This window comes from Aristolochia californica, unplaced genomic scaffold (genome assembly GCF_029961685.1).
Source record: "Aristolochia californica isolate CCGP_79_NKW_82.1479 unplaced genomic scaffold, dmAriCali1.0.hap1 SCAF_12, whole genome shotgun sequence".
Classification (NCBI taxonomy): Eukaryota; Viridiplantae; Streptophyta; class Magnoliopsida; order Piperales; family Aristolochiaceae; genus Aristolochia; species Aristolochia californica.
Genome location: NW_027181793.1, coordinates 30,839,223 through 30,865,386, shown reverse-complemented (window position 1 = coordinate 30,865,386; position 26,164 = coordinate 30,839,223). Strand labels below are relative to the sequence as shown.

The following is a 26,164-nucleotide window of genomic DNA, read 5'->3' as shown; positions in this document are numbered from 1 at the left end:
CAGCGGATTATACAGGTGACTGCGGGGCCCATCATCTCTCTCCTAAGATCCAATTGTATCGTTGACTTGATTAGGATTAACTGCTACTTAACTGAAATTAAAACCTCCAATTAAACCAGATTTGCGATCAGTTTTCTGCTGCTCGAATTCCATCTTTACACGATCAATCCAACCATTCTGCTCGCAAAAATATTCGATCATGTCCAAACAAAAAGCACTATTTAGTAGATAATCAGATCAGATCTTCAACCCGTTCCAGCTTTTGTTTTCTAGGGCAACAATCTAAGCAGCGGAATGGTCGACTTTGGTCATCCTGCCAAGTCATATAAATGACAGCGAAGCAACTATTCAGGCATGGTTTTCTAGGATAACACAGCAGTGGAAAAAGTAAAATAAGAACATCGCAGTTCGCATATGACATAGACAAATAGGCAGCAGAAGAGCTCCAAAAGGAAACAGAGCTCGGATCAAGTAGAAATCTGAAATCCCACCGCGAGGACGACGAGTGGATCCTGGATCCGTATCAGGAACAGATCTACATTGTAGTTACTTCCTCTCTGATTTCCAATGGGGAGAGCAGAAAAGGAACACAATGGAACCGTCATGCAGAGGCACGCAGCGCGGGCCCCAATCCGCCATTGACAGTCAGTATTAAAGAGAGAGCGAGAGAGAGATACGAAATGTTGAAGCATCGAGAACAGCTAGCCTCAATTTTATGCTGGGATCTCTTCAATTCTGCTTAGAAGCGGAAGAAAAAAAAAAAAAAAATCATCAAGTGAAATGGATCGGGTTTGCCGCTTGTGTGTCAATTACTTGTGTGGTCCCGCCTGTCGGCAAGTGCCGCACACGTGTGAGGGCGGAGTACAAGCCAGAGCTGGACAGATCACGATCAGATGTCCTCCTGTTTAAATGTTTAGAAGTAAAAAGAGGAGAAATCTCGCTCGCATTCTAAGTGCGTCATTTCCTAAAGCCATTGGTTATTTCTCGTAAGTTACCATGATTCTTTTTTAAAAAAATTCATTCATTTTCCAGTAAGGGAAAAATGTACGAGGACAAGAGAAGATAGAGTGACGATAACACCCTTCCGTCATCTTGAACTAGATTCGTTTTGATTTTTTGCTCCGAGGCTTAATCTTATTAAAGAGTGTTATTTATTTTATAGTTTCTGTACTTTTTTTGGGTACCACCTGGTGACGGCGGGAGGGAGGGGTCGTAAATAATCGAAAAATGGGATACGATTTGGTAATTTTGGCTAATAAATCTTAGTTCCTTTTGTAATAAAAAACGCCGTTTTCTGGAGATTGTGGGATCCACATTAACCAAGGTTAGGGACCCACGTGGCATGTGACCAACAGCTGTGTCACGTATAAATGCGTCGTCTCCTTAGCCCCGACTTTTGACTCTCTTCCCTCCTGTTTTTCTCTTCTCTGAAACCTAAATGGAAATTTAGAATCCGGCCGCAACAGCCGAAATACTTTTTGAGTCCTGGAACTCTCTGTCTTTAATGGCGGAAGTGAAACCTTGACTGATAACGTCTACCAAAAACCCACGAGCAACTTTGTTTTCTCCTCCATGAAGTCTCACTTACTCATTTTCTGCGTGTATGCGGTCATAACTTGGCCCGTCTCCGGAGCATCGAAGGATGTCGATCTCCTTCTTTTGTTCAAGTCTTCCCTCCGCTCTCCGCAAGTGCTCCAGACCTGGGTGGAGAGCGGCAACCCGTGTGATTTTTCAGGGGTTACTTGTAAGGATTCAATGGTGTCTGCTGTAGATCTTAGCTATCTACATTTGGACTGCGATTTGCGCTATGTTTCTTCGTATTTAATGAGTTTAGAAAATATTGGGAGTTTGACGATAAAGTTTGCAAATCTCACCGGAAATCTTCTTTCTACTTCACAACACACATGTAGCAAGGCGTTGAGCGAGCTAGATCTCTCCGGAAATGGCCTCATCGGCGATGTTTCAGACATTTCGAGCTTGAGCTCGTGCATGAGCTTAAAATATTTGAATCTCTCTGCGAACAGATTAGCGTCTTCGGGGAAGAGTTCAGCTGCTCCTATGAGCCTTACGCTGCGTAGTCTCGATCTCTCTTTTAATCAGCTCACCGGGCAAAAGATACTACTATCACTTTCCTCAGGCGGTTGTACGGAGCTGCAAGTTTTAAAGTTGGCTGGAAACTCCCTCTCCGGCAATGTTCCGTTGTCAGGTTGCCGGAACTTGGAAGTTCTTGACCTCTCCTCGAATCTTTTATCTGGTCCTATTCCATCGTTTGGCGATTGTAAGACATTGCAACGACTCGATGTCTCTTCCAACAACTTCTCTGGCGAGATTAAGCTGGGATTTGCCTCGTGTGAGAATCTCAGCTTTTTGAATCTCTCGTCCAACAATTTCCACGGCGAAGTTCCGACCTTCAGCAGCTCAAACTTGCAGACCCTTATCCTCTCAAGCAACAGCTTTGAAGGCGAAATTCCTTCCCGACTGGCTCTCGACTCCTGTAAAACTCTCATTGAGTTGGATCTCTCTTTTAACAGCTTACACGGTACTCTGCCTCCTGCTTTTGCTTCTTGTTCTGTTTTAGAATCTATTAACCTTGCCAACAATACATTGTCCGGCAAATTTCCTGCTGAAACCCTAGCCTCAATGTCAACTTTGAAGAATCTGAATGTTTCTTACAACAATTTTGAGGGAAAATTGCCAGATGCACTGTCCAATCTGGCCTATTTGGAGCTGCTTGACCTGAGCTCGAACACCTTATCTGGTTCTATACCATGGGGTCTTTGTCAAAACCCTCTGAACAGTCTGAAAGTGCTCTTTCTTCAGAACAATCACTTCATTGGATCTATCCCTGCGTCTCTGAGTAACTGCTCCCATTTGGTTTCTCTGGATTTGAGCTTCAACTATCTCACCGGTGCAATCCCTGCGAGCCTGGGTTCCCTGTCTCAGCTTCGCGATCTGATCATGTGGCTGAATCTTCTTGAGGGAGAGATACCGGATGAGCTTTCAAACGCTCGAACTCTTGAGAAACTAATTCTTGACAACAATGGGTTGACAGGAACCATTCCATCTGGATTAAGCAACTGTACCAACTTGAACTGGATTTCATTGTCAAGCAATCGTTTGAATGGGGAGATACCATCATGGATTGGGCAGCTCAGTAATCTGGCAATTCTGAAGCTGGGAAACAACTCATTTTCTGGTAGGATTCCTCCCGAAATAGGTGACTGCAAGAGTTTGATTTGGTTGGATCTAAATAGCAATCGCTTGAATGGGACCATCCCTCCCACCCTTGCAAAGCAGTCTGGCAACATTGCTGTTGGTCTGGTTAACGGCAAGAGATATGTCTACTTGAAGAGTGATGGCAGCACTGATTGCAAGGGGGCTGGAAATCTCCTGGAGTTCTCTGGAATCAGACAGGACCAGCTCAACCGGGTCCCCAGGCATTCCTGTAACTTCACCAGGATCTACATGGGTAACACTAAATACACTTTCAACAACAACGGCTCCATGATCTTTCTTGATTTGTCCTACAATCAATTAGAGGGAAACATTCCAAAGGAACTCGGTACAATGTTTTATCTTTATATACTGAATTTGGGACATAATGCTCTTTCTGGTGTTATTCCAGATGAATTGGGAGAGTTGAGGAGCTGTGGGGTTCTTGATCTGTCTCACAACTCCCTTGAGGGGCCAATCCCTGGATCCTTCTCTGGTCTCTCTTTGCTTACTGAGATTGATCTCTCGAACAACAATCTTAGTGGTTCTATACCCCAGTTGGGTCAGTTGGTCACATTCCAGCCATCTAAATATGCAAACAACTCAGGCCTGTGCGGATTCCCCCTTGCTGCATGTGAAAGTGGTTCGGGCTCCTCTTCAAGTTTTCAACACCAGAAATCTCATCGTAGACAAGCCTCACTGGCTGGGAGTGTGGCAATGGGCCTTTTGTTCTCACTCTTTTGTATCATTGGCTTCATAATTGTAGCTGTGGAGAGCAAAAAGAGACAAAAGAAGAAGGATACTAATCTTGATGTCTACATAGAGAACCCTTCTCATTCAAGCACAGCCCACACTGGTTGGAAGCTCATCGGTGCAAAACAAGCTCTAAGCATCAATCTGGCCGCCTTTGAGAAGCCTCTTCGCAAGCTGACTTTTGCTGATCTTCTTGAAGCCACCAATGGATTTCATGATGATAGTCTCATTGGTTCCGGGGGATTTGGAGATGTCTATAAAGCTCAGCTTAAAGATGGAAGCATAGTTGCTATCAAGAAGTTAATACACATCAGTGGACAAGGTGACCGTGAATTCACTGCAGAGATGGAAACAATTGGGAAAATTAAGCACAGGAACCTGGTTCCTCTGCTAGGTTACTGCAAAGTCGGTGAAGAGCGGCTTTTGGTATACGAGTACATGAAATTTGGCAGTCTTGAGGATGTACTTCATGATCGGAAAAAGATTGGTATCAAGCTCAATTGGGCTGCTAGGAGAAAAATAGCAGTGGGGGCTGCACGGGGATTGGCCTTCCTTCACCACAACTGCAATCCTCACATAATTCACCGAGACATGAAATCTAGTAATGTCCTACTTGATGAGAATCTAGAAGCTAGAGTGTCTGATTTTGGAATGGCTAGACTTATGAGCGCCATGGACACACATTTGAGTGTAAGCACGCTGGCAGGCACACCTGGTTATGTCCCACCAGAGTACTACCAAAGCTTTCGGTGCTCCACAAAGGGGGATGTGTATAGCTATGGGGTGGTTTTGCTGGAACTGCTAACAGGGAAGCAGCCAACCGATTCTTCTGATTTTGGGGATAATAATCTGGTGGGGTGGGTGAAGCAGCATGCCAAGCTAAAGATCAGCAATGTGTTTGACCCAGAGCTTATCAAGGAAGATCCAAATTTAGAGATGGAGCTATTGCAGCACTTGAAGATTGCTTGTGCTTGTTTAGATGATCGACCATGGCGAAGACCCAATATGATACAGGTAATGGCAATGTTCAAGGAAATTCAGGTAGGTTACACCACAGATTCAGTTTCCGATGGCAGCAGTTTTGGTGTGGTGGAGATGAGCATCTTGACAGAAGGCCCTGAATTAAGCAATCCGTAGCAGCAGGAGAGAGACAAGAGTCATGGAAAGAAATTTCCACATTCTTTGGTAGTGATGGTGACAATTCTAGTTAAAGAAGCTCATACTATTCTTTCACTATCCTTCACGGTGCATAAAGAACTAAAGATTGCTTCGGGCTCTCTCTCAATGATGTATTATAATCCTATCAAAATCTTGATATTTATATATGAAAGAGGTGTTTTTTATAGTGTATAATATAAAATGGGGGTTGGTTTTTTTCTTTCTGATGGATACGTGTTGTTTCGAAATCCAGATTTGGTGAGATTTGGATCTTTACGAAAAACACTAGAAAGATCAGTTGCAAGGACCAGAGAGAAGAAGATGGAGAAATTTTTCGTGGAGGAGAGAGGCGAAGGCGTAGCTCTCGGCATATATCGCGCACCTACAACGACACATGGGCCTTTCCCTGCCCACCCTACAAACATCTTTCTTCCTTCCAAAGACCCTGTCGGTCTTCCCCACATTTGATTGAAGCTTTCAAATTCCACCCGCTCTGCCTTCATTATTCAAATCCAACGTAGCATCACCTCCGATCGAATTATTATCGGGTACGAAGTTCCGAACTGCGGAGTTCACGTACATTAATGACGCGCATAGGACAGCTGAGGTGAGTGTGACAATCATCCAACCACCGTACCTGCAAGTCAAAAAAAATAAAAAATAAAATACTAATCACGTAATTATCCAGTATTGGATAGAGAAAGGCACCAAAGCAGGTGACAATGACCGTGTTAACTAGGGGCCAATGACCGCGTTCGTGCGCGCGCCGCGAGGGTGAAGAAGTAAGAACTGAGAATCAAGACGGAGACGGGTGTGGCCGGCGGTATAAAAATAATTGAGAGGAGGCGGCAGGTCAGCCCGGGCCACGTGGGATCAATAGACAGCGGGCCACCATCCTGCCGGGAGCTCCTTTCACCTCTCTGATCCGTGACCTGTCCCCTCCTCGATCTCGTATAAGGACCGAGACCAGTAGAGCACAAACCAACAAAAAAAGCTGAGCCACTCGAGCCCCGGCACCGGCGACACCACCCAGATATTTAATTAAATTAGTTAATCAGAGATTAGTTATCAAGCTTTTGGTCCGGGCATCTCACTCTCTCGTTTTGTTTAGAACACTGCAAATGGGAGTGACGCAGATAGGGTATCGTTGTCACGCAGGCAGGGTCTGGTGTGAGTATTAAAAGGGGGACAAGAGGAGTATAATAAGGAGAGTAAGTTATGGGGTCGCCCTTGAAGTAAGGGTCGTCGACGGTGCCGTCACGTGGGGCCTCGTGCTTCTTCCTGCTTCTCCTCTTCCATCGATTGAAATCTTAAATTAACAACAAAATGAAACTGCTCTTTAAGTCTTGTGGGTCTCTCCTTGGAGGCTTGGACCACTTTGGGATTTGGAAGGGGGGTTGAAGGTAGTAAGAGCGAGGCTTCATGGAAGCTGGGTCTCTGCAACTGTCGACACTGGAACTGCCTTAACTCTTTCCGTAAATGAATTGAATACGGGAGTCTCCGTGCCATGCCAACCTGCAACTCTGGACAAAGGTTTTTTTTACATTGTAAGTCTCTCAATTTTCCAATCCTTCGAATGGATAAGTAGATTGATTACTCAGCTTCTGGGCTTCGTCTCCGTGCCTTAGCAGTCCTTCTGGCTCAACCCTCGATACCCCTCAGTCGAAAAGGAAAAAAACGAAAAACGAAGGAGAAAGACTCCCTCTCCCTCCTTCCACCCCTCTTTTAACATTTTCTAGTCATTATAATTACTTATTTTTAATTAAAATGATTTCTTACCTCTAAACTCTTTGATCATTTTATACTTGCTCAAAATTTGGTCATTTTCAAAAAGAGTCTATCATAATTGAAAATAAGACATGTTGGGTTTACCCAAACCCAGACCCAACTTTGTTGGGTTTTTTAGTGGATAGCTATTAAATTTAGTGGGCCTTAAATTTCAGTATTCTCATTTAGTCATTCAATACAAGAAAAACACAATTGATTTGAAAGTCGTCTTGCGAGTTGATTCTTCACTTCAAAAGCCCAGAAACTATCTGCTGGTTGAGGGAACAGAATGTTCTGGGCTAGCATGTTGAGCCTTGGCGGAGACGTAATAAGCCCAGTAAGGTTGTCCATGAAGAAGCAGGAAGCCCAGAAACTATTGCACTGAGGTCCACGGATCACAGAACGCAAGGTTTGGAACCTTCAAAGTAGCTAGACCCGTGCGGGTCAGTCTGGTTCAGTTTGCATGACCCGGTTCAGATTGGCTTAAATCACTATTTAGTGATTTTTGCCAGGTCATAGTGGTTTAAACCGGTTTACTCTCTGGTTTAAATCACAAGGAAACTCAACGCACCTTTCAAATCGACTCACCCCAATTTCAAATTCTATCAAACTAAGGTTGAATCACAAGTCAACTCGATGAGTCAGATAGTCATAGTATGCACTTGAACTTATTATTTAATTATATAATTAGTTTTCATTTTTTAATATATTATATTGAATAAAAATTATTATTTTATTTTACACTACTTATTTTTATGTCATTTTATGTGATTATATAATCTTTTATAATTCTTAATTATGTATATTTTATATTTTTTAACTCGACCGAGTCTTTCCGGGGGATGGTTTTGAGTCGAGCAAGTTCGGGCTTTTCAAAACCCGATCCGTGTCAACACTTCCGGCGCGCCACGGAAATGGGTGTGCGCAGGTTAATAAACCTGTCGCCCCCTTGTTCCTCTTAATCTGGGCTTTGGGCAAGACGACTACTAATAGGCATTAAAAGCATCCCGTGTGTCTTTTCTTCTAGCTCTTGCAAGGGGTTGAAGGAGGAGGAGAGAACTGCACTTGGCTTTTCTAGGGTTTTGAAGAGCACGAAAGGGCAATTGAGATGGCGAAGAAGAGGAAATCCGATGCCACCAGGCTTGACGAGGTCGATCGGACTATGTACACCACCTTCTGCAGTGCGGCCAATTCCCTCTCCCAGCTCTACACGCAGGCCATGAATCAGCAGAAACTCTCCTTTCAAGCAGGAGAGCGCCATGCCATGGTACGTCTATTTCTTCATTCATATTTCTCCCGCCTGCTTAACTGCTTTGGTTTTTGCTCGAAGCTGTAGTGTTTTCTCTAAATTAGATTTCATGAATTTTGGATTTCCGTGGTTCTGTCAGGGATTTGGTTGTTGTTGGACCTGGATGTCAATTTTATTTTACATGAAAAAGGATGTTTCTTTTTTCAATTGTCGACTACGGTTGGATCTTCGCCTACTATTAATCTGTATGACGCTTGCTTGTTTTATCTCTTACTTGTGTTCGTTGCTGTCAATATAGTTTGTATCCGGATTCGAGATTTCTCTGTTAAATTCGGTTGTTTTCTGTTTGATCGTAAATCCTTGATCACGTTGTGTTGCAGCTATGTCAAATTTACGAGTTCAATTTACTTGCGAGTCTGATAAGCAGCGCTTAACTTGAAGAAAGTGGTTTGAGATACTGATTGGTGCTTGCTCAATAGTTTGCGTGATCAATTGATTTCCTCGTTTGTGCATTTAGTATACAAAGTTACCGGTGGATGGGTCTAACCATCTACTTGTTAGATCTTGCCGACATGTCCAGTCACAAAAAGAAAAAAAAAGAGCGTGAGTAACTTCGTTGAGAACTCTTGCATAGTACGTTTGAATGTTGAAATTAGTTTCAATTAAGTTCTTCATAGTGTCGGTCACTTTATGCATCCTACTTCTCGATACATCTGCTTTTAACAATTAGGATCTGATTGTCACTTGCAATTTCTCTGATTTGTTGATGAAGATTGATGACCTAAACAATTGGTCTGAGGTACCTCATGTATGCAGAAGCATTGCTGATTTTTTTTTTGGTAGACAATCAAGAATTACGTGTAGATGGGCAGAAGTTTTATTACTTTATTTTTTTCTTGGGTTCTTAAGACAAATTAATATGATATCTACGTGTAGAATCTAAACTTGTAAATTAAAATTTTCTTCTTAAATGATAAAATATTGAGATACATGGGACGTATGACAAGTACTTCCCCCCTCTCTTCCCTTTGTCCTAGAAATGGTGGAAATTCTTATAGAATGTGACAGGTTTGGATGCCCTTGGGAATGATCAGAAAGTATAATCATTATTTGAATATATTATCCAGACCACAAATGGCTGTCTAATGTAATCACAACTTAATTGTGGAATTTGGAGAGAATCTTTTTGAAATCCGGTAAAAGTGTTTGAGGCATGGAAACTGGCACTTAGGAAATTTTATTGTTCATTTCAATTGACCTATGATGTGAGATTTGTATGGATTTCTTCTTTTATGCCCTGTAAATGTGCATTCTCCAATTCCTGTTTCCTATTCTGGTTCAATATAGCTGATCCTTAGAAAAATGAGCTGTGTAAAGTATATGGTCATCTTTGGTTTTCACTTCAAGGTCGAGCATCATACCAACCTGAAAGATTTCAAAATTACTATTTATGAAACTAAATCTAAAGCTGCAGATTCTTGTTGTGATGAAGCTCCTTTTATGTTTGGTAAAATGTACCATTTTTTAAGACCTTAATATTTGCTTTGTGCTATTTATTGACATTGCTCTTGGCGCTATGTCACCTAATCTTAAATCAGTAATACATCAAAAGAAATGATCTAAGTGCTTCAAAGGATGCCTCAAAAAAATCTATGAGTACTGAAATTTCCCTGTTGAAAAGAAACTCATTGATTGGGAATAGTAACTTGAATTATAATGTGGCGATTGCATTTTTTTTATCCAGTTAGTGTAATGATAAATCAGATGCTGTGATTGGGTGTTTTTCTTCTTATTGCATTACTATGGAAATGATTGGGGAACTATTGACAAAGGGTTATTTTATTGCCTTAGTTGGGAATATGGACGGTGATTCAATCACTAAATTCAGCTTAGGGTGTGCAAAGATGTTTCACTTGACACTTAATTAGTTGACTATAAGAATCAGCAGATGGAAATACATTTTAGCGATTTTTTCTTTGTGTGTATGTGTGTGTGTTCCAGGGGCCCTGTCTATGAGAGTCTGCTTTTCAAGATCACTTTTCTTTCTGATGCCCTGTGTAGGGTTTCAATACTTGTATATAGTACCTGAAAGATAAGGTTTAGCAGTCCAGTTATCATGACGATCATGTATCATTCACATTTTGGACTATGTACATTGGGGATCTGCTGCTCATCTCACCTTTGACATTTGCGAAGCATTCTATTTGGAAGATGTAATTTTTTCCTTGACAAGTATTAAATGTTCTAATGGTTATTGTTTCTGTTCTCTTCCCTGATTCTCTGATTGGACTGGAAGCTGTGGAATTCTGGATTCATTCACTATGTCTGGTAAAAGAGTAATGAAAGTGTTCTTGTCATTCCAATCAAAAAGCCTTCTGGCTCTTTTCTAGAATCATCCCACCTCCTCTTTTCGCAGAGAAATGGGGAATTGGTTTATTAGAACTTATAAAGCTCAGCTAAAGCTCCTACTGTTCGAGCATCTTATGGATCTGCCCTTGGAGAATTCGTGTTGTCTATCTGCATTAAGAGAGTTCACTTTTGCTTGTATTTTTAGCACATGGTGTTTCTTTATTTGATATGTGACATCCTTGATATGTTGTGTAAACTATCCACTGAATGATGGAAGCTTGAACTCCCTCTTTGACTGAAAAGAGGGAATGCATGTCATAAGAGGATAACAAACTTTTTTTTAATTTCTAATCTTGCTGATCATTTTTCGAAAAAAATGCTCTTTTTCAGTATACTTGTATGTGCATTTTGTTAGATTCAACCTTTCTTCATTGTTTAAATGCTGTGAAAGTTTGTTTTAGTTCTTCAAGTCAAAAGATGCTGCTATACTGCGATAATTTTCATTGCACCCTCTCTAAAAAAAAAGAAGAAAAAAAAGAAACTACTATAACTTTCAAAAAAATAAAAAAATGATGCTACTACACTTAATGCTGCCATCATTTGTTCTTGATTTAAGTATGGTCTCTTTTAAGTAGTTTTCCCATGCAACCCCTTAATGGTGAAGTTAACTAGTTCATGATTTTTGGAAACCACTTCATATGGATAATTGAGTTTTGGATTTCTATTTTATACTTGTAAATCAGTTTATTTAAATTTCAAAAAAGATATTATTTGCATTTTGTGCAGGAAAAATTTTACCAGTGGATCTTGAGACAACATGAGGAAGGATCAAGGGTTTCAGGAGCAGATTTAGTTGCATATTTGCAGGTTTGCTTAACTTGCTCTCTGATATCTTAATTTTTTTAAAGAAAATGTTGTTTCTTGAGAGGGGATGTTAATAAGTACACCGTTTTTAACCTGAAAAAGCTTGGTATTAATCCCAAGACATAGCCACCAAAGACCAAAGTTTATCACTGTAACGTTTTTTGTAGTTCTCATTAGGGTTGGATGTATTAATTGTTGGCAACTATTGCTTCTTGGTTTCTCATCAATAGATTACAACCAACCAAGCAATCTCTGTATCTGTATTGAATTTAATAAATAGTTGGCCAGGGTAAAACATATTCAAGAACAAGCAGAAGCGTGGAATGCCCAATATTTGTGTTTTTTTTTTTGAAGTTTTATGAACTCTTATTATTATTATTATTATTATTATTATTATTATTATTAATTCATAAAAAAAAACTCTTTTTTATTTGGACCAAATGACAGACATTCGTTTTTGTGTGCATCTACTTGACCAGTGCAGCATTATGCCTGTTTTCCTCTGTATCCAAGTCTCTTTTGTGGGTTATGTTTTTGCTTTGTAGCAAAACGATCTCCTGTTTCCCCCCAGTTAAACTATCTCTGGGAGAGCAACATTATATCCAGATATTTGTACTTGTTCAAGAATGGTTGTGCACTTCCATTTTCTAATTAGTAATTTGTTTTTCTATTGCAGCATGAGCTTGATTATAGTGGAGAGGAAGCATCAATGTCCCCAAGAATGCAGTTCCAACACCACCACCACCAGCCAACCACACACTTTTCAAATTCGAGCTCCCAAAATGCCACTTCTGGTTCATTTGGGCAGGCTACAGGTACAAGGATGGTTCATTCTGATCAATCCAGGAATTCGGTTTTCTCAAATGCTCTATCAAGCCCTGTCCGGAGGAGTTTGCAGCCGTTCCATTTGGCACAGGATGGATATTACAATACCAACACCCAGCATTCTGGTAATAGTGGACCTCGAAACAGTGAAAGCGGCTTTCCTCCTCAGAATAGGGATTCAAACTCTCTCAGTTCCAATGATACATCTATGGATATGCACGCAGAGAGTCCCCCACCGCATGAATCTTACTGATAAAATTTGGGGGTTTTGGTTCTGGATAGCCACTGAAATTTTGTGCGGTGGGTCCCTTGATTCAATCTTTATTTTTACCGCAGCCTCGAGAAGGAGGGACCACCTTATAGAAAGATTGCTGCTTAACAAAAGAATAAGCATGCACAGTTGCAGATTGGTGATGTTGAAGGAAAAGAAAGGCGTACAGGGTAGTCAATTAGTTTTGTGGGAGCATGTGAATCTGAATCTGTATCTTCTGCGTTTCTTATAATTGCATGTTGAAGGTTTAAATTGCTTTCGTCCACTCTTTGATTTCTCCAAAGACCATGGGCGTAGTTTTTAGTTACAGTTCTCTTAGTGTGAAGATTCTATTGGAACGCTATAGATTGTTCTGGCATAGTCTCCCTCTATAAAATAGTCTAGTGTACATGAATATACTTATACCTGCTTTGGATGAATCTATTCAATTGTGTAAAGTTCAAGTGTGTATGATTTTGTAGTTTTCTCTTGCATCCCAATGGTTCCAATTATACGGAGAAAGGGGTATTCTTCAACCTCAATTAAACACTGTGTGTAAAAAAACTCGGAAGAATTAAATTTGCCTTTTGGTCTTCTATTTTTGTTCCAGTTAACAAATATCTTTGGGATAAATCCAAACTCGAAAGACTACCTTGTGCAGTCGAATGATTGGAACGGGAGATGCTGCCGTCAGCTGAGGAAAAATCAAAAGAGTAAACAAAATGAACTCATAGATTTCAATCATCCTATTTGCTTCTCTTAGTTGATCACAGCTTTATAAAAGATAGAACGAAGGGTCATCTGCTTGCTTTGGATGCCCCAAAAGGTTCAGACCCACCCCTTTTCTCTCTTTAATCTGATTGTCCCCTCCCTCTTCGTTTTTAATCTCTTCTCCAACACCTTTTACTCATTTCGAGCAAATAAAGGATACCCACGACTGAATCTCATATGAACATGCCTAACATGGTTGCCACCTTAAATCTCTCTTTGAGCTTGACACTTGTACGATTATGGTCCTACCGTCTGTATAGTTACCGTCACGTTATAATCCAAGTTTTCAATTATAATCTCATCTTATTAGAGTCATGAGGCTATAAACTATGATGGTCTCATAATTTGCATTATTAGAGTAGTGGCCAAGATCATATACAAATGCAACTTATCTCTTCTGTCTCTTCATTGGTTTCTTCTCTCTTCTCGCCAAAAAACTGGAGTTCTTTTCTTCTCTCCTTTCCTTAAGATCTCATGAGTTTATGTGTTGGCCTTAGAACTCAATATATGTAAACTATTTATATCTAATATATTTATATTCTTCAGAAAAAAATATTTTCTTGTATAATACAATCATTTTTGTGTAGAGAAAAGTAGTATGATCTAAGTCGGAAACTCGATTTTTATTTTTATTATCAAATTTGACTTAAGAACTGATTTATTGTTATTATTTATTATTTATTTATATCATATATTGATGTTATTTTGTGATTTATTATTATTTTAATTAAATTTTAGTAATAAAATAAAATTAAAAGTATTATTTTAAATACATGAAGTAAATGATATTTTTTATAAAAATCATCTTTTCTAAAGAATAACAAGTTTTAGTAATTATATACAATAGAAATTAAAAATTCATAAAATATTTGATCTTTACCCTAAATAATTATTTCAACTAAGCACGAAAAATAATTAATTTCAATTAATTATGAAAATGTTTTTAAAATATTAGTATAATCAATCGTGTTAACTTGTTAAGTTACAATAATATTTTTGACAGTTTTCAGATATTACGTTATTTCTAATAGGAACATGAATTTATTCGGTAAATGGAAGTTGGGCCAGCCCACCTCATCCCAACTCTTCCCAAATTAGGCTAGGCCCATAAGTTGAGTTTTAGGCTTTTCAACAAATTATGGGGCTTTTTTGTTGTGCCCAAGACACCCTCGTGGGCCAATCAAGTCCAGTTTCATCTGGGCTTAATTCGTTCGGGAGGTCTGAAACATCATTTTAAGATTTTTTTTTTTTTTAATCCCAATTTGGTCGATCCATTGTTAGGAGGGTTAATCCAATACAAAAAAGTTATTTTGTGCAAAACATGATTAACAGCTATTTCAGCCTTCCAAATAATGGCTATCTTAGCATCCTATCATGATCGGATGGCTGAGATAGCCGTTTCGTACCCAATGACATTTCGTATTGGATCAGCGGTGCCATTGATAGGGTTCATACATGCCAAATATAAAACCAAAAACAGAGAAAGTGGTTATTGATCAATTAATTTTTTTATATAACCTTATTATAAAAATATTTTAATTTATAGTATAAACACAAGTACCATAACTAATTTTTTTAATAAAATTAAAAAGAACATTCATTTTTATAAAATATTATCATAATTACATGGCCCCCTATCATAGCTATTTATGATATATATAATTAAATAATATTTAATTGAATAAATTTGTTAATAAGTTTAATGAATTACTCTTTGGGGGGGGGGGGGGGGGGGGGTTAGTCCACAATGAACTTGAATTGAAGTGAAGAATTAAATTGAAATAAAATGAATTGATTCAACTTCAACTCATGTTTGGGTGTTAGTATAGACGAGTTCAAGTGGTTGAAAAACAAATTCCAGTATTAGTGCCCCCAAATAAAAAATATGATATAAAAAAAAGAATAAGTAACCTTTTATAATATACTTAAATAGAATATATACCTAAACATATAATTAACAAAAATAAATGTAATTACTACACTTATAAGTGATTTAACGTGTAGTATTAGAATATATTAATATCCTAATTAATGAAAAACTATATTATATTACTTAATGATTATAATTTATTATAAATTAAAACAATAATTACGTGTGACTAGAATAAATTATACAAAATTAATAAAAAATAAAAAAATAACACAAGAGAATATAATAAATAAACCTAATGGTTTAATTAATTATAAAAATTGGATAATTAAACCAATTAATGATTATAGTTTATTATAAATTAATATACTAATTACGTGTGACTATAATAAATTATTTAAAATAAATAAAAAAGTTAAAAATAGCATAAGTGAATATAATAAATAAATAAATTATTCTGTAATAACATAAGATATAGTTTAACATTAAAACTCACTATTTTAATAAAAAATAAAAAATACATAATAAATAAATAAATATATTAATTTATCAATAACTTAATATATTTTTTAAATATTATTAATTAATAATATATTAACAAAAAATGAAAACTGGTTTAATTAATTGGATAATTAAACCAATTATGACGATGGTTTAATTTTTCCTAACTTAGGAAAAATTAAACATCATCTTCGTCTTCCTCTGCGGCGGGCTTGGCAACGGCGATGGCGACGGAGGCGACGCTCCAACGGTATGCCAAGAGGGAGAAAATAGGGAGGCCAAGGGGCTCTGGCCTCTCGTGCTCTGCGACAGAGGAAGGAAGGCCGATAGGGGGGTGGGGGCGAAAAGAGTGGAAGGCCGAGGGGCTTTGCAACAGAGGCTCGGCCTCCCGTGCTTTGCGACGGAGGTGGGCCGAGGGAAAACGACCGACGGGGGTGGGGGCAGAGGGAGGAAAAAATACTTTGCTAAAAGATCATGGAGGGGGTGGGGGACGGGGGGGGGGGGGGCTCTGCGACATAGGCTCGGCCTCCCGTGCCCTGCAACAGAGGCGGGGGCAAAAGGAGGAAAAAATACTTTGCTAAACGATCGTGGAGGGGGGGGGGGGGAATAGGTGGGAAATTTTCACTCAGTTTTTGCCTGAGCGAATGAAATAGTATAATCTCGCTTTAATTCAAGTCTTTTTACACTAACGCTATTTTTTAATGAACTAAGTAATACGGGGGAATTCATTCGACTAACCCCCCCCCCCCCCCCCTTTATAAGCCATTTGATCGGGGTTATGTAATCGGAAAGTCATCTAGAAATTGGGAATTGGGACAGAAATGGCGACGGGACTGGTTCAAAAGCCTCGACCTAAATTGTTAGGCCGAGTGCAGTTGTTAATGCTTTCGTCTAGTACGTTGCGTTTTGCTCGTCTGCAAAGACCGCCCAGCGCGCATCGTCGCGACATGCGGCAGAGCAGGAGCGAGGAATGAATGTCCCCGGCGGTGAGGGGTCCCGTCCCGTGTTGTCTAGTTGCTTCGCACTCAACTCGCTGTCACGTCTTCAACAGAACAAATTAGACGACTCACCTACCTTCCTTGATGGGATCATATTTTGGAAGCGCTCGCTTTGCTTTCCATTCCTGTACTGAATAATTGCTTTCATCGATCGATTCACTTGTCTCCCTCCTACTCTCGCTGTTGGAACTTGGCGCCGTCGGCGTCGTTCCACTGTAAAGTGTAAGCCCATGATCAGTTGTCTTTTGACTGAACCCGTCTCCGCAGTCCTCAGCTCTCTGCTTGCTTTACTTTCAGATTTCAGCCCCTCCGTGAAACCGTAACAGAGCCACTCCACAATTGTAAGATACGAAAACGTATATGAACACAGACTATATGAAGTGAAGATATATGTTTCATGTATGAGACAGTTTCTACCTTGAGAGAGAGAGAGAGAGACAGAGAGGGAGAGAGAAAAGCCAATTTATATTTTCATTTTGCATCTTTTACTCCTAACTTCACTTCCAATGGTTTAGAACCCTTCACATCAGGCCAAAGTGGGTTTTGATTCCAAGTCTGAAGAGTTCAAACCATTGAGGTTTGTCACGGAGTTTGGTGCGAAAATTTGTCCTCTGTTAATGATTCCTACAGAATGTCACATCCTACTATGGGGAATCCCATGCACATCCCTTCCTGCAAACAAGCACCAGAAGAGGAATTGATTTCTGCTAATCGTTCTCGCTGAGGTGGGGTTGCTTCTTCCTGCGTATTCAACCGATTTGTTGCCAGTCCCTTCGTCTCATTATCTCCTCTCTCTTCTGCGTCCCAAAATTCCCCTCGTCGGCTCCGACTGCATTTAATTCATAAAATATGAGCAAAGCCCGTGATGTCCAGGTGTAACATCTGAGGTAAATTAGCCCACTTTTTGACCATCCAATCATGCATCCAACAACCCCTGGAGGTCGTCTTTCTGAGCTTTTCTTTCAAGCTTGGAAAATGATGTAAAGTTAGCGAAGAGGAGCACCTTTTGCCTCAACTTGGCCCCCTCTTCCCTTTTCCTGCACTTGTCTGCTCCTTTACCCAATACTCCCCTCCCTTATCCCCTTCCCCATGAGCTCCTAATTGGAAGTTTTCAGTTTTATAAGCCAGTATTGTTCATTTGAGCATTTTAACAAACATCTGATATGAATCAGACAGTTGTGGCTTATCATGGGCATCCTTAATTGTGGTCCTCGCATGCCAAGCATGATCAATATAATAGCCTTAATCTATGCAAGTGCCTGATTGAGTGCACTGAGCAGAGGAGAGGGTTTCTGGAAGCAAATGCCATTATCTGTATGTAAAAACACAATTATCATCTCAATGCAGTTGAAACCACACGCATCCAAACGCTAATTACTGGTGTCTTATCAGCCCCCATTTCTTCATATGGATAAACCAGATAGAAATATAGCCGCCTGCCCTCTTTTCCGGTGATTTCATCATCCCAATGTCGAAGGTAGGGAAGGTTATGGGCTAACCCCCCCTTCCACCTTCCCAACCTTAATCCGTTTGTCATCTTTTTGGATCCTTCTACTCGTAGTAAAACCCTCTCAAGTTTGAGTGGACGTAACCGAGTCACACAACGAGTCAAAAATATGATAACGAGTTAAGCTTGAAAAGAAGGATGAAAGAAAGAGAAAAAAAAGAAGTGGTGAACCAGGCGGCCACTAAAAAAGCAACCTTTCCCTTTTTTCGCAACAAGGAAAAGGATGGAAAAGGATGGGCTGCCCTACGCTATCATGCGCCTTCGCATCATTATACCTCTTTATTTACTCCCCTCGAAACTGTCATCGCATGTTTTTGCTACTCTCGTTACGCTTGCCTCCGCTCCCGCGTTATTCTCTCTCTTTTTTTTCCGGTTAATACGTATTTATCCTTTTTTCGGTTCCTCTTTTTCCGTATTCTCTGTCTTCTTCTTCTTCCAGTTCTTCTCTCCGACACGAGATCGGGAAAGCGGGAGACGAGATCGACTGCGGAACGGCCGGGATCTGACAGGGATATTCTCGGTGTTTCGGAGCTCCAAGGAGGATTTTTTTTTTTTTTTGTACGTTCTTCAGTCATCTCTTGTAATTGATTTATTTTACGCTTTTAATTTCGGGTTCGAGGGTGGAGTTTCTGGAGAAGATGAAATTTGTGAAGATTTTAGTTGGGGAAGAGTGGATTTCTACGGGGGACACACTAACGAATTTTGCGATATCGAAGCCACGTTGTTTGGTTTGTTCTTTTCTTTTTCTGTTTTGGGAGATTTGTCATCTGTATGTGCCTCTTTTGCCGTGTTTTTGACATTTTAACTGATTTAAATTCATTCTCTTGTTGCTAACAGTAGTCAAGAAATTAGACTTAAAGTGCATATTATGCGTGTTATTCATTTCGATTTTCTACGTTTAAATTTCTTCTTTTTGTTTGGTAGTTTTGAATGTAGATTATTTAGTTCCATAGAAAATGTCTCTGGAATTTGTTTTATGGCCCTTGGATCTTTCTTTAGTTGCCGTTGTTAGTTCTTAAATTTTTGGGTTGATTGATCGTTTTGGTTAGTCTCCTACATTCGTATGTCTGGCACATTTTTTGCTTCTTTTTTTTTTCCAGAGAAGAAACTATTTCATAAAAAGTTGCCGCGGTTCTTTGCACAGGTTTTGAAATCTTTTTTTCCCCTGTTCTTTTCAGAGCAGCTCCCTAAATTATTCTGCTGGCTTCTTGCATCTTTAGCTTTCCTGCCTGTAGACGAAAATAACGACTTTTTGTTCATTTTTTTTTGAAAAAAATCGTTAAAATTCACTAAGGTCAAATTTGTCTTTGTTATTGGTTCCTTCTTTGATCTTACATCTTTGTCTGGTGCTTTTCGCGGACAACTAATACAGAATTTACTCATATGAAACAACTGTGCAGAACTACTCCAGATCCCCGATCTTCCTTCTGTCCTCCTTGAGCCGTAGAGTACTTGGACAGATTAAAGGAAGAAAACACTGCAACTGGTTGACGAGATTGACTGCATGAGGCACCTCAAATGCCCCGATGAGCAGAACTGATGTTACTGGCAGTGGAAGGAGGAGGTTTCTTCTCCTCTTCGGCCTCTGGGTATAGTAAGGGCCTGACCCTTCTGCTACTGGGCCGGAGAACCGAAGAGAGACCCATGAGAGTTGCGCCGTGGAATCAGTACCAATTGGTGGACCGTGAACCTGACCCTGATTTCCAGCTGGCTCCCAGGGAGTTCCGAATTACCCGCGGATGTGCATCTTTTATATGCTTTCATCGTGCATCCGCAGGACTAGATGGCCCATCTCCTCCTAAAGTGGGTCCCGTCCACCACCCTGATTCCTTGAAGGACTCATCAAACATTGCCAATGATGCAAACAATCAGAAGAAGGTCTCTCTCAAGAGTAATCTAAAGAAACCATCAAATAGTTCGGTAGTCGTTGGTGCAGGAGAACAGGACTTAAGTGCAGTCTCACAGGATACTGAAAAAAGGAAAGTTCAATGGACTGATACATGTGGGGGAGAGCTGGTGGAGATTCGGGAATTTGAAGTCAGGTACTGTACTTGCTTTTAAAAGAAAACACTGTATGTTTTAGTGAAAATACTGTGCATTTACTCCATCTACATGATATAAAGCTAGCATGTCATATTTGGAGCTGTGGTGACCTTGAGCATAATTTATCTTCTATTTAACTATGGTTTGAAAGTCTCAACTATATTTGGTATCTCCTCTTCTAGTTCTAATCAGTATCCATCAAGAAAACTTTGTTTTGCTCTCACTATGCCTGTGCCTGTTTCAATGAAGATGGTTAACACAGACATCCTGCATGATGAGTGTGCTGCAATTTCTTTCTGCTTTTACTAGGTCATATACACTGACAGGTTGTGCATAATGACGAGAATTTCTATTCTTGATTCTGACAATTTTTGTGTTCACTAGTATATCTTACTGCCTTATATGTTTTGAGCACTTTTTAACTCTTTCCTCCTCTAACAGCTTCCATAAATGTGATGGAGGACAAAAAATAGTATCTTAATTTGTTCTTGATAGAGTATCCCAGTCATCCTGCTTTGAGTTCTTATTTACAGTCTCCTTCACTGTGATATCTGCAAGACAAAATAATGGCTAGATCAGCTAGGAGCAAATGGTGTTAGCTCAGTCCTCATAAACTTAAAAGACTCTTGCCCGTACCACAAAATGAGGCCATAACTAATGCCTCCGGCATAATTTCCTACCTCAGCTATGGTGCCGTATATCTTATGGTGGCCTTTCACTTGCTGTTGGGGGTGGAAGAAAGTTACCATCTCTGTGACCTTTTTGACAAACCAATCTGCAGTCCACACTTCCATTTTCTACTCTTGGTCGTTCTAGAACCATTTCAATTATTTAATTTTAAATTGCACTTTAAGTGCCCTTATTTAATTTTGTTTGTTTTTACTTTTTGATTAGTTACTCTATAGTTGTGCCAAGTTGAGATCCATTTGCTTTTGATAGAATTCTGCTGCTCATAAATATTGTTTTCATGCAGCAATTGTTTGCATGATTTTTTTTCTTTCCTCACTTCAGATTTAGGGTATGAAAGTTCTTAATAACAGTTCTCTGATAGTGTTCCCGCCACTAAAATGTTGAATAGTGCTACTTTCCTCATAGATGAACTAATACTGCTCATATGTACATGTATGACTGTGTGTATTTTCATGTCTGTTTGTTCTAGTGTCCATGTATGCCTCCATGGATATGTCTTGATTGAATCAAGTGACATGTTGTCAAGGAGGGATTTTGTGAACTGCAACTAGCCAAATTTGAAAACTAAAATGCCCTGAGTATTTTGGCATCTGGAGACCTTCTGTAGTTCCACTGCCCCCCACCCCCCTCTCTTTCTCTCTCTCAGCCCTTTCTGCTAAATTTCATGCAATGATACTTGGACATGGCAAGAAAATTGAGCTGCCCCTTCATCTTTTTCTTATTACTGAAGAATTGTTGTCTACAACAAATCTAGTTCTGTGCTTTTTCCCTATATTTGGTTTGAAATGAAGAGAAGAAGTCTGTGAAAATGTTATAACGTCGGATGAGGTATCAACATTCTCCATACTTTTCTGTGAACAAGCCAGCTATTTTAAGGAAGTACCTCTTGAAAGCCCCAGATGCATCAGAATCATTGTGGGCATCTGTCATCCTTGTTCGAATTTCTTAAAAAATTTATCCCATTCTTAAGTTCAGTTAATGGAGTTTTTTTATCAATTAAAATGATTCATTTGTGCAATTTCATGTCCTATATGTGACAGTTTGCAAAATTAAGCTAACAGTTCATGAACACTTAAAAGTTTAAAATTCTGTATTCAGTTGAATGCAACAATATGAAGCTGACATCAACTTTGATCTGACAGCTCTTCTTGCGCCTCTGAAGAGGCATTTGAGGATGAGCGTGACAAAAGCTGTGGGTGTGTGATCCAATAATTGATTTTGATACTTATTTGGTGCATGGGCAACTTTGATTTGTTACCTAAACGTGCAAGGCAAAGAGATTGATTGGAGAAGATGCCAGCTGAGAAAGGAGAGGCTCCACTCGATAAATGTATCTGGCAATGTGTTTTATCCTGTGTTCTGTTCCACATTTAAATTCTTCTGATCATTGCTAATGTATTTATGGAAGACAGTTGACTCGCACGGCGCCCTGGTTTGTGAGAGAAATTGATTTTGACCATTGTTCTTTTCTATGGTGATTTCTCTTTTTGGGATTTCAATTTTGTCTCTAGGCTTTTAGTTTTTGTTCCATCCCTGTATCCCCACTTCCTTCGTTGTTACAGTGGAAACCTGCATCGATAGAGATCACTTACTCGAGTCGGCCTCCTTTCCCTCTCGGTCTATTAGATCCCGTACCAATTTTTTAGAGAATATAAATAATTTTAGCTTCATAATGTGATGAAAACATAGTCTAAAAAACTGATCTTTAATATCCCTAAACTATCCCTGCTTACACCCAAAGCCCTAATCTATATTTCATTTAATATATATATATATATATATATATATATATATATTTTTAAATCTATAAAAAATATTATACTACATAAATAAATATAAAAAAATCTTCTAAAAATTAAAAAATATTGTTTAAATACATTATATATATATATATTAAAGAATGATATATAAGGTAATTAGTTAAGGTTAACGCCGGATCGGATTGAGTTAGGGCCGGGGTTGGGTCAGGTTTGTATCAATTTTGGTAACCCTAAACCTAAGTTTTTAAAACGGTTTTTTGGATGGGGTTGGTCAGATTCCCTAGGGATTGCAGTATGAACCCGGTCGTTTGAATCTGGGCTGGACGAACTCGAATATGGAGCCGTCAGTGAACTGGATCAAGTGACGGGTCCAGTCTCTTCTGCTGCTGCCTGCTAGTCGTGACTCGTAATGTCATTTTGTCGGAACGAACCACAGCCTCGCCAATCACTGGTTTTTTCTCAATTTTTCTTCTGCTAATTCTGCGTGGAAAACTTGGCTACATCCTATCCACATGGGTCTTCTCCACGCTCAAATGCTTACGCGGACGAGCTTACCCAAAGCAAAACAGGAACTAGGAGTGGTCGAGATAGAGGAAAAGAAGAACTGGAAAGGGGAAAATGTCTATAGCATCTTCAATTCCTTCTATTAGAATTTCCTCCTCGTCTTGCTCTTCTTCGTCGTCTGCCACATTCAATGTCAGGTTCGCGGGGAAGTCTTCCATCATCAGGAGCTCTAAGGCTGAAGGCCCCCTGAGAAGACCAGTGACCCCTCTCAGAGAACCCGCTCCGCCTATTAAGCCTGTTCCTCCCTCTCCGCCCCCCTCTCCATCTCCCTCTCCTGCGCCGCCAAAGCAGGTAGCGACTTCCGCTGCTCCAGAGGGTGTCGTCACCTTGGAATTCCAGAGAAAGAGGGCAAAGGAGATGCAGGAATACTTCCGGCAGAAGAAGCTTGAAGAAGCCGACCAGGGACCCTTCTTTGGGTTTATTGGAAAGAACGAAATTGCTAATGGCAGGTGAGATTGTCCAAATTTTCTTTTCTCCCTAATTTCTCTTTGTATTTTCTTTCCTCGATGGTTGAAATTCACATGCTTTATTATTTTAGATAATTTAGAAATCTGATGACCACTAGACGGCGCGTGTTCATGAGCTCAAGAGTTTAGCAATTTCACATGTGACATTCGGCTTTTAACTAGTGAATAGCAGTTTGATTGGTATTTAGCTTATTGAAATCTAGAAAGGCAAATAATCAAATGCGTGTTTTTGTCGCTCTCAATGGTTCAGCAACTGTGGCGATTGTTTAGGAATTTTTTGTTCTGAAGGGCAAACAATTAGGATGTCCGTTTGGGGTCACGAATTCTCCAGTTTCACCCTGTAGATCTAATTATTGCAACTGAGAAATATAGTTCTTGTTGCGACCCCAGTCTACCAAATGAAATACTGGTTTCATCAACAGAATTAAGATCGGATAGATTCTTTTTTGCTTAGTGATGCAACGATTGCTGGAATTATTTAGGCATTTGGAATTTTGAGAGGCATACATCAGGATGATCACATGCCTATCTAAAAAAAAAAAAAAGAGAAAGATGATCACATGCCTATCCAAAAAAAAGAAAAGGATGATCACATGGGTTTATTATGTTCTCATATTTTGATGAAATACATGAAGTCATGGAGGGGAATGGAGAAGGTGGATTGTTCTAACCAATTCTAACAGAAGTTGGGAAAAGACTTTGGTGGTGATATGCTTTATATTGAGCTATAAAAAAATCCCAGGATGGATATGTTCTTTGCGAAAGTTTACAAATCAAATTGAATTAGATTGATATTCTGCTCACCTTACGAGTTTCAGGTTTTGGGTTAACAATTCCATGGGAACTATATGGATGCTTTATATGTTAAAAAATTTACCAGCTATTCATTATTAAAGGTTTAGGAGTTTGAGAATCATGTTACATTAGACCATTAGACATTTTCGTTGTCTAATTTGGAAAATAAGATGTTTCGAGGAAAAAGAAGAAGAGAAAAGGTGAAAGATTTGTTTGTTTGGGAGTGGTGTATTTGGAATGTTGAAACCAGAACATGTTGCTCTATAGTGCAGAATTCCACCCATAGTGTATTTCTGGAATTATTTTTGGAAGTACTGCTCATAAGAGTGAAAGTGGGGAAAGGGGATGGAACCAGGAAGCAAAAGATTTTGCTATAGGACCCAAAGCCAATATGACCATTGGGGTAGGGTAGAAGAAGCAGTGGTGGTGACTGCTGAGAGAGTCATCTGCGCAGTCTGATTGAATGCCACCAAAATTGATTCAGATGGCAACTGGTGGAGAAGGTTAGAAGGAGAAGAAAAAGATAAAAATGGTTTGGTATTCTAAGAAATTCAATTCCACCCCTGCAGCAGATTTTCCTCCACTGTCTTCAATCTGGGTCGATGAGGTGTATCAAGTCTTGCTGAATGCTTGTCATTAGTAAATTAAACTTATTTCGTATAATGTTCTGCAAATTAAGAGACTTATTATAGGTATGTTCTTTGATTACTTTGACCTCTCTAAGATGACATTGCATGGTTTTTGGTTGTCTGCATTTGGACAAGCAATTCTTTTGCTAGATACAAGTTTGCTCTTTGTGCAGATGGGCAATGTTCGGTTTTGCTGTTGGGCTGTTAACAGAATATGCAACAGGTTCGGATTTTGTTGATCAGCTAAAGATCCTGCTCTCCAATTTTGGAATTGTAGACCTGGAATGATTCTTCTCCACCATCTTTATGCTCATCAACAGTATCCTGTTTATGTTTCTGTAACTACTAGAATATTAAAATCAGTTATCTGTTGTGTACCTTGTAGTCTTTGTATACTCTTTTTTGGTACCATATAGTGTTATATGAGTTGTAAAATTCCTTTTTTTCCTTCATTCTTCAAATACAGAATGTTTCCATTTGATTTCAGCTAGATTTCTTCTATTTGTTCTCTAACTTTCTACTGACCAGTTAGATGCATCTCAAAGAGTGGCTTGTTATATTTTGATGTATTTTCTAGAATTTCATGGAGTTAATTTAGATTCATTTGGATTGCAAATTCCTGGAAGCAGTTTTTTAAGTGAAGAAGATATTGCTGGCAGAGGTGAGTTTGAACCAAGATTCTACTACTGTTCAGCTCTTTATGGAGATATTGATCGCAAATTCCTGTTGGTAACAACTTTTTTCAACTCTGTTATAGATTGAGTTCTGCCTGGAGCAACAAAAAGCCCCTGGTTGAAAAGTTATATCCCATAAAAAACTAAAATTACATTTCCTAGGATACACATTTTTAAGAAACCTTCAGATAAAATCTTATTAGTGCTTTATTAAGAAATTATATGGAAAAATTTTAAAATTTTCAAGAAAAATAAAATGGACCTATTTTTTTAGGTAAATAAATAAAAATTAATAATCAATTTTATGCATTATCATATTTATCCGATAATTTTTTAGTAAAATAAAATGTCTAATAGAAAATTGACAAGAAAATTTACCTTGTGTTGAAAGGATTACAACATTAATTATTAAATATTTATTAATAATTTTATATGGTTTTGCGGCCCATTTTAATTAGAAAATTATA

General features: G+C 39.1%; 4 protein-coding genes across 6 annotated transcripts; all 4 read left to right on the top strand.

The window, feature by feature from the left end:
- The first annotated feature begins 1,417 nt into the window (after positions 1–1,417).
- Positions 1,418–5,363, top strand: LOC137946115 (brassinosteroid LRR receptor kinase-like). Its single transcript, XM_068792304.1, has one exon. It carries the CDS (start codon positions 1,573–1,575, stop codon positions 5,101–5,103), a length of 3,531 nt encoding a protein of 1,176 aa, XP_068648405.1. The 5' UTR covers positions 1,418–1,572; the 3' UTR covers positions 5,104–5,363.
- Positions 5,364–7,918: 2,555 nt separating this feature from the next.
- Positions 7,919–12,870, top strand: LOC137946377 (uncharacterized). The gene is made up of 3 exons (XM_068792643.1): positions 7,919–8,158; positions 11,276–11,356; positions 12,030–12,870. The coding sequence occupies exons 1-3, from the start codon at positions 8,000–8,002 to the stop codon at positions 12,429–12,431; spliced, it is 642 nt and encodes a 213-aa protein (XP_068648744.1). The 5' UTR covers positions 7,919–7,999; the 3' UTR covers positions 12,432–12,870.
- A 5,528-nt stretch (positions 12,871–18,398) lies between these two features.
- LOC137945424 (uncharacterized) lies at positions 18,399–22,286 on the top strand. Of its 2 annotated transcripts, none has more exons than XM_068791312.1 (3): positions 18,399–18,633; positions 19,476–20,117; positions 21,951–22,286. In XM_068791312.1, the coding sequence occupies exons 2-3, from the start codon at positions 19,615–19,617 to the stop codon at positions 22,018–22,020; spliced, it is 573 nt and encodes a 190-aa protein (XP_068647413.1). In that variant the 5' UTR covers positions 18,399–18,633; positions 19,476–19,614; the 3' UTR covers positions 22,021–22,286. The 2 variants fall into 2 exon arrangements, with proteins under 2 accessions (XP_068647413.1, XP_068647414.1); XM_068791313.1 differs by lacking the exon at positions 18,399–18,633 and adding an exon at positions 18,648–18,803.
- Positions 22,287–23,047: 761 nt separating this feature from the next.
- Positions 23,048–25,615, top strand: LOC137945426 (light-harvesting complex-like protein OHP2, chloroplastic). 2 transcript variants are annotated; one of them, XM_068791315.1, is made up of 3 exons: positions 23,048–23,581; positions 25,197–25,342; positions 25,490–25,615. In XM_068791315.1, the coding sequence occupies exons 1-2, from the start codon at positions 23,187–23,189 to the stop codon at positions 25,309–25,311; spliced, it is 510 nt and encodes a 169-aa protein (XP_068647416.1). In that variant the 5' UTR covers positions 23,048–23,186; the 3' UTR covers positions 25,312–25,342; positions 25,490–25,615. The 2 variants fall into 2 exon arrangements, with proteins under 2 accessions (XP_068647416.1, XP_068647415.1); XM_068791314.1 differs by lacking the exon at positions 25,490–25,615 and having other exon boundaries at positions 25,197–25,470.
- Positions 25,616–26,164: the final 549 nt, after the last annotated feature.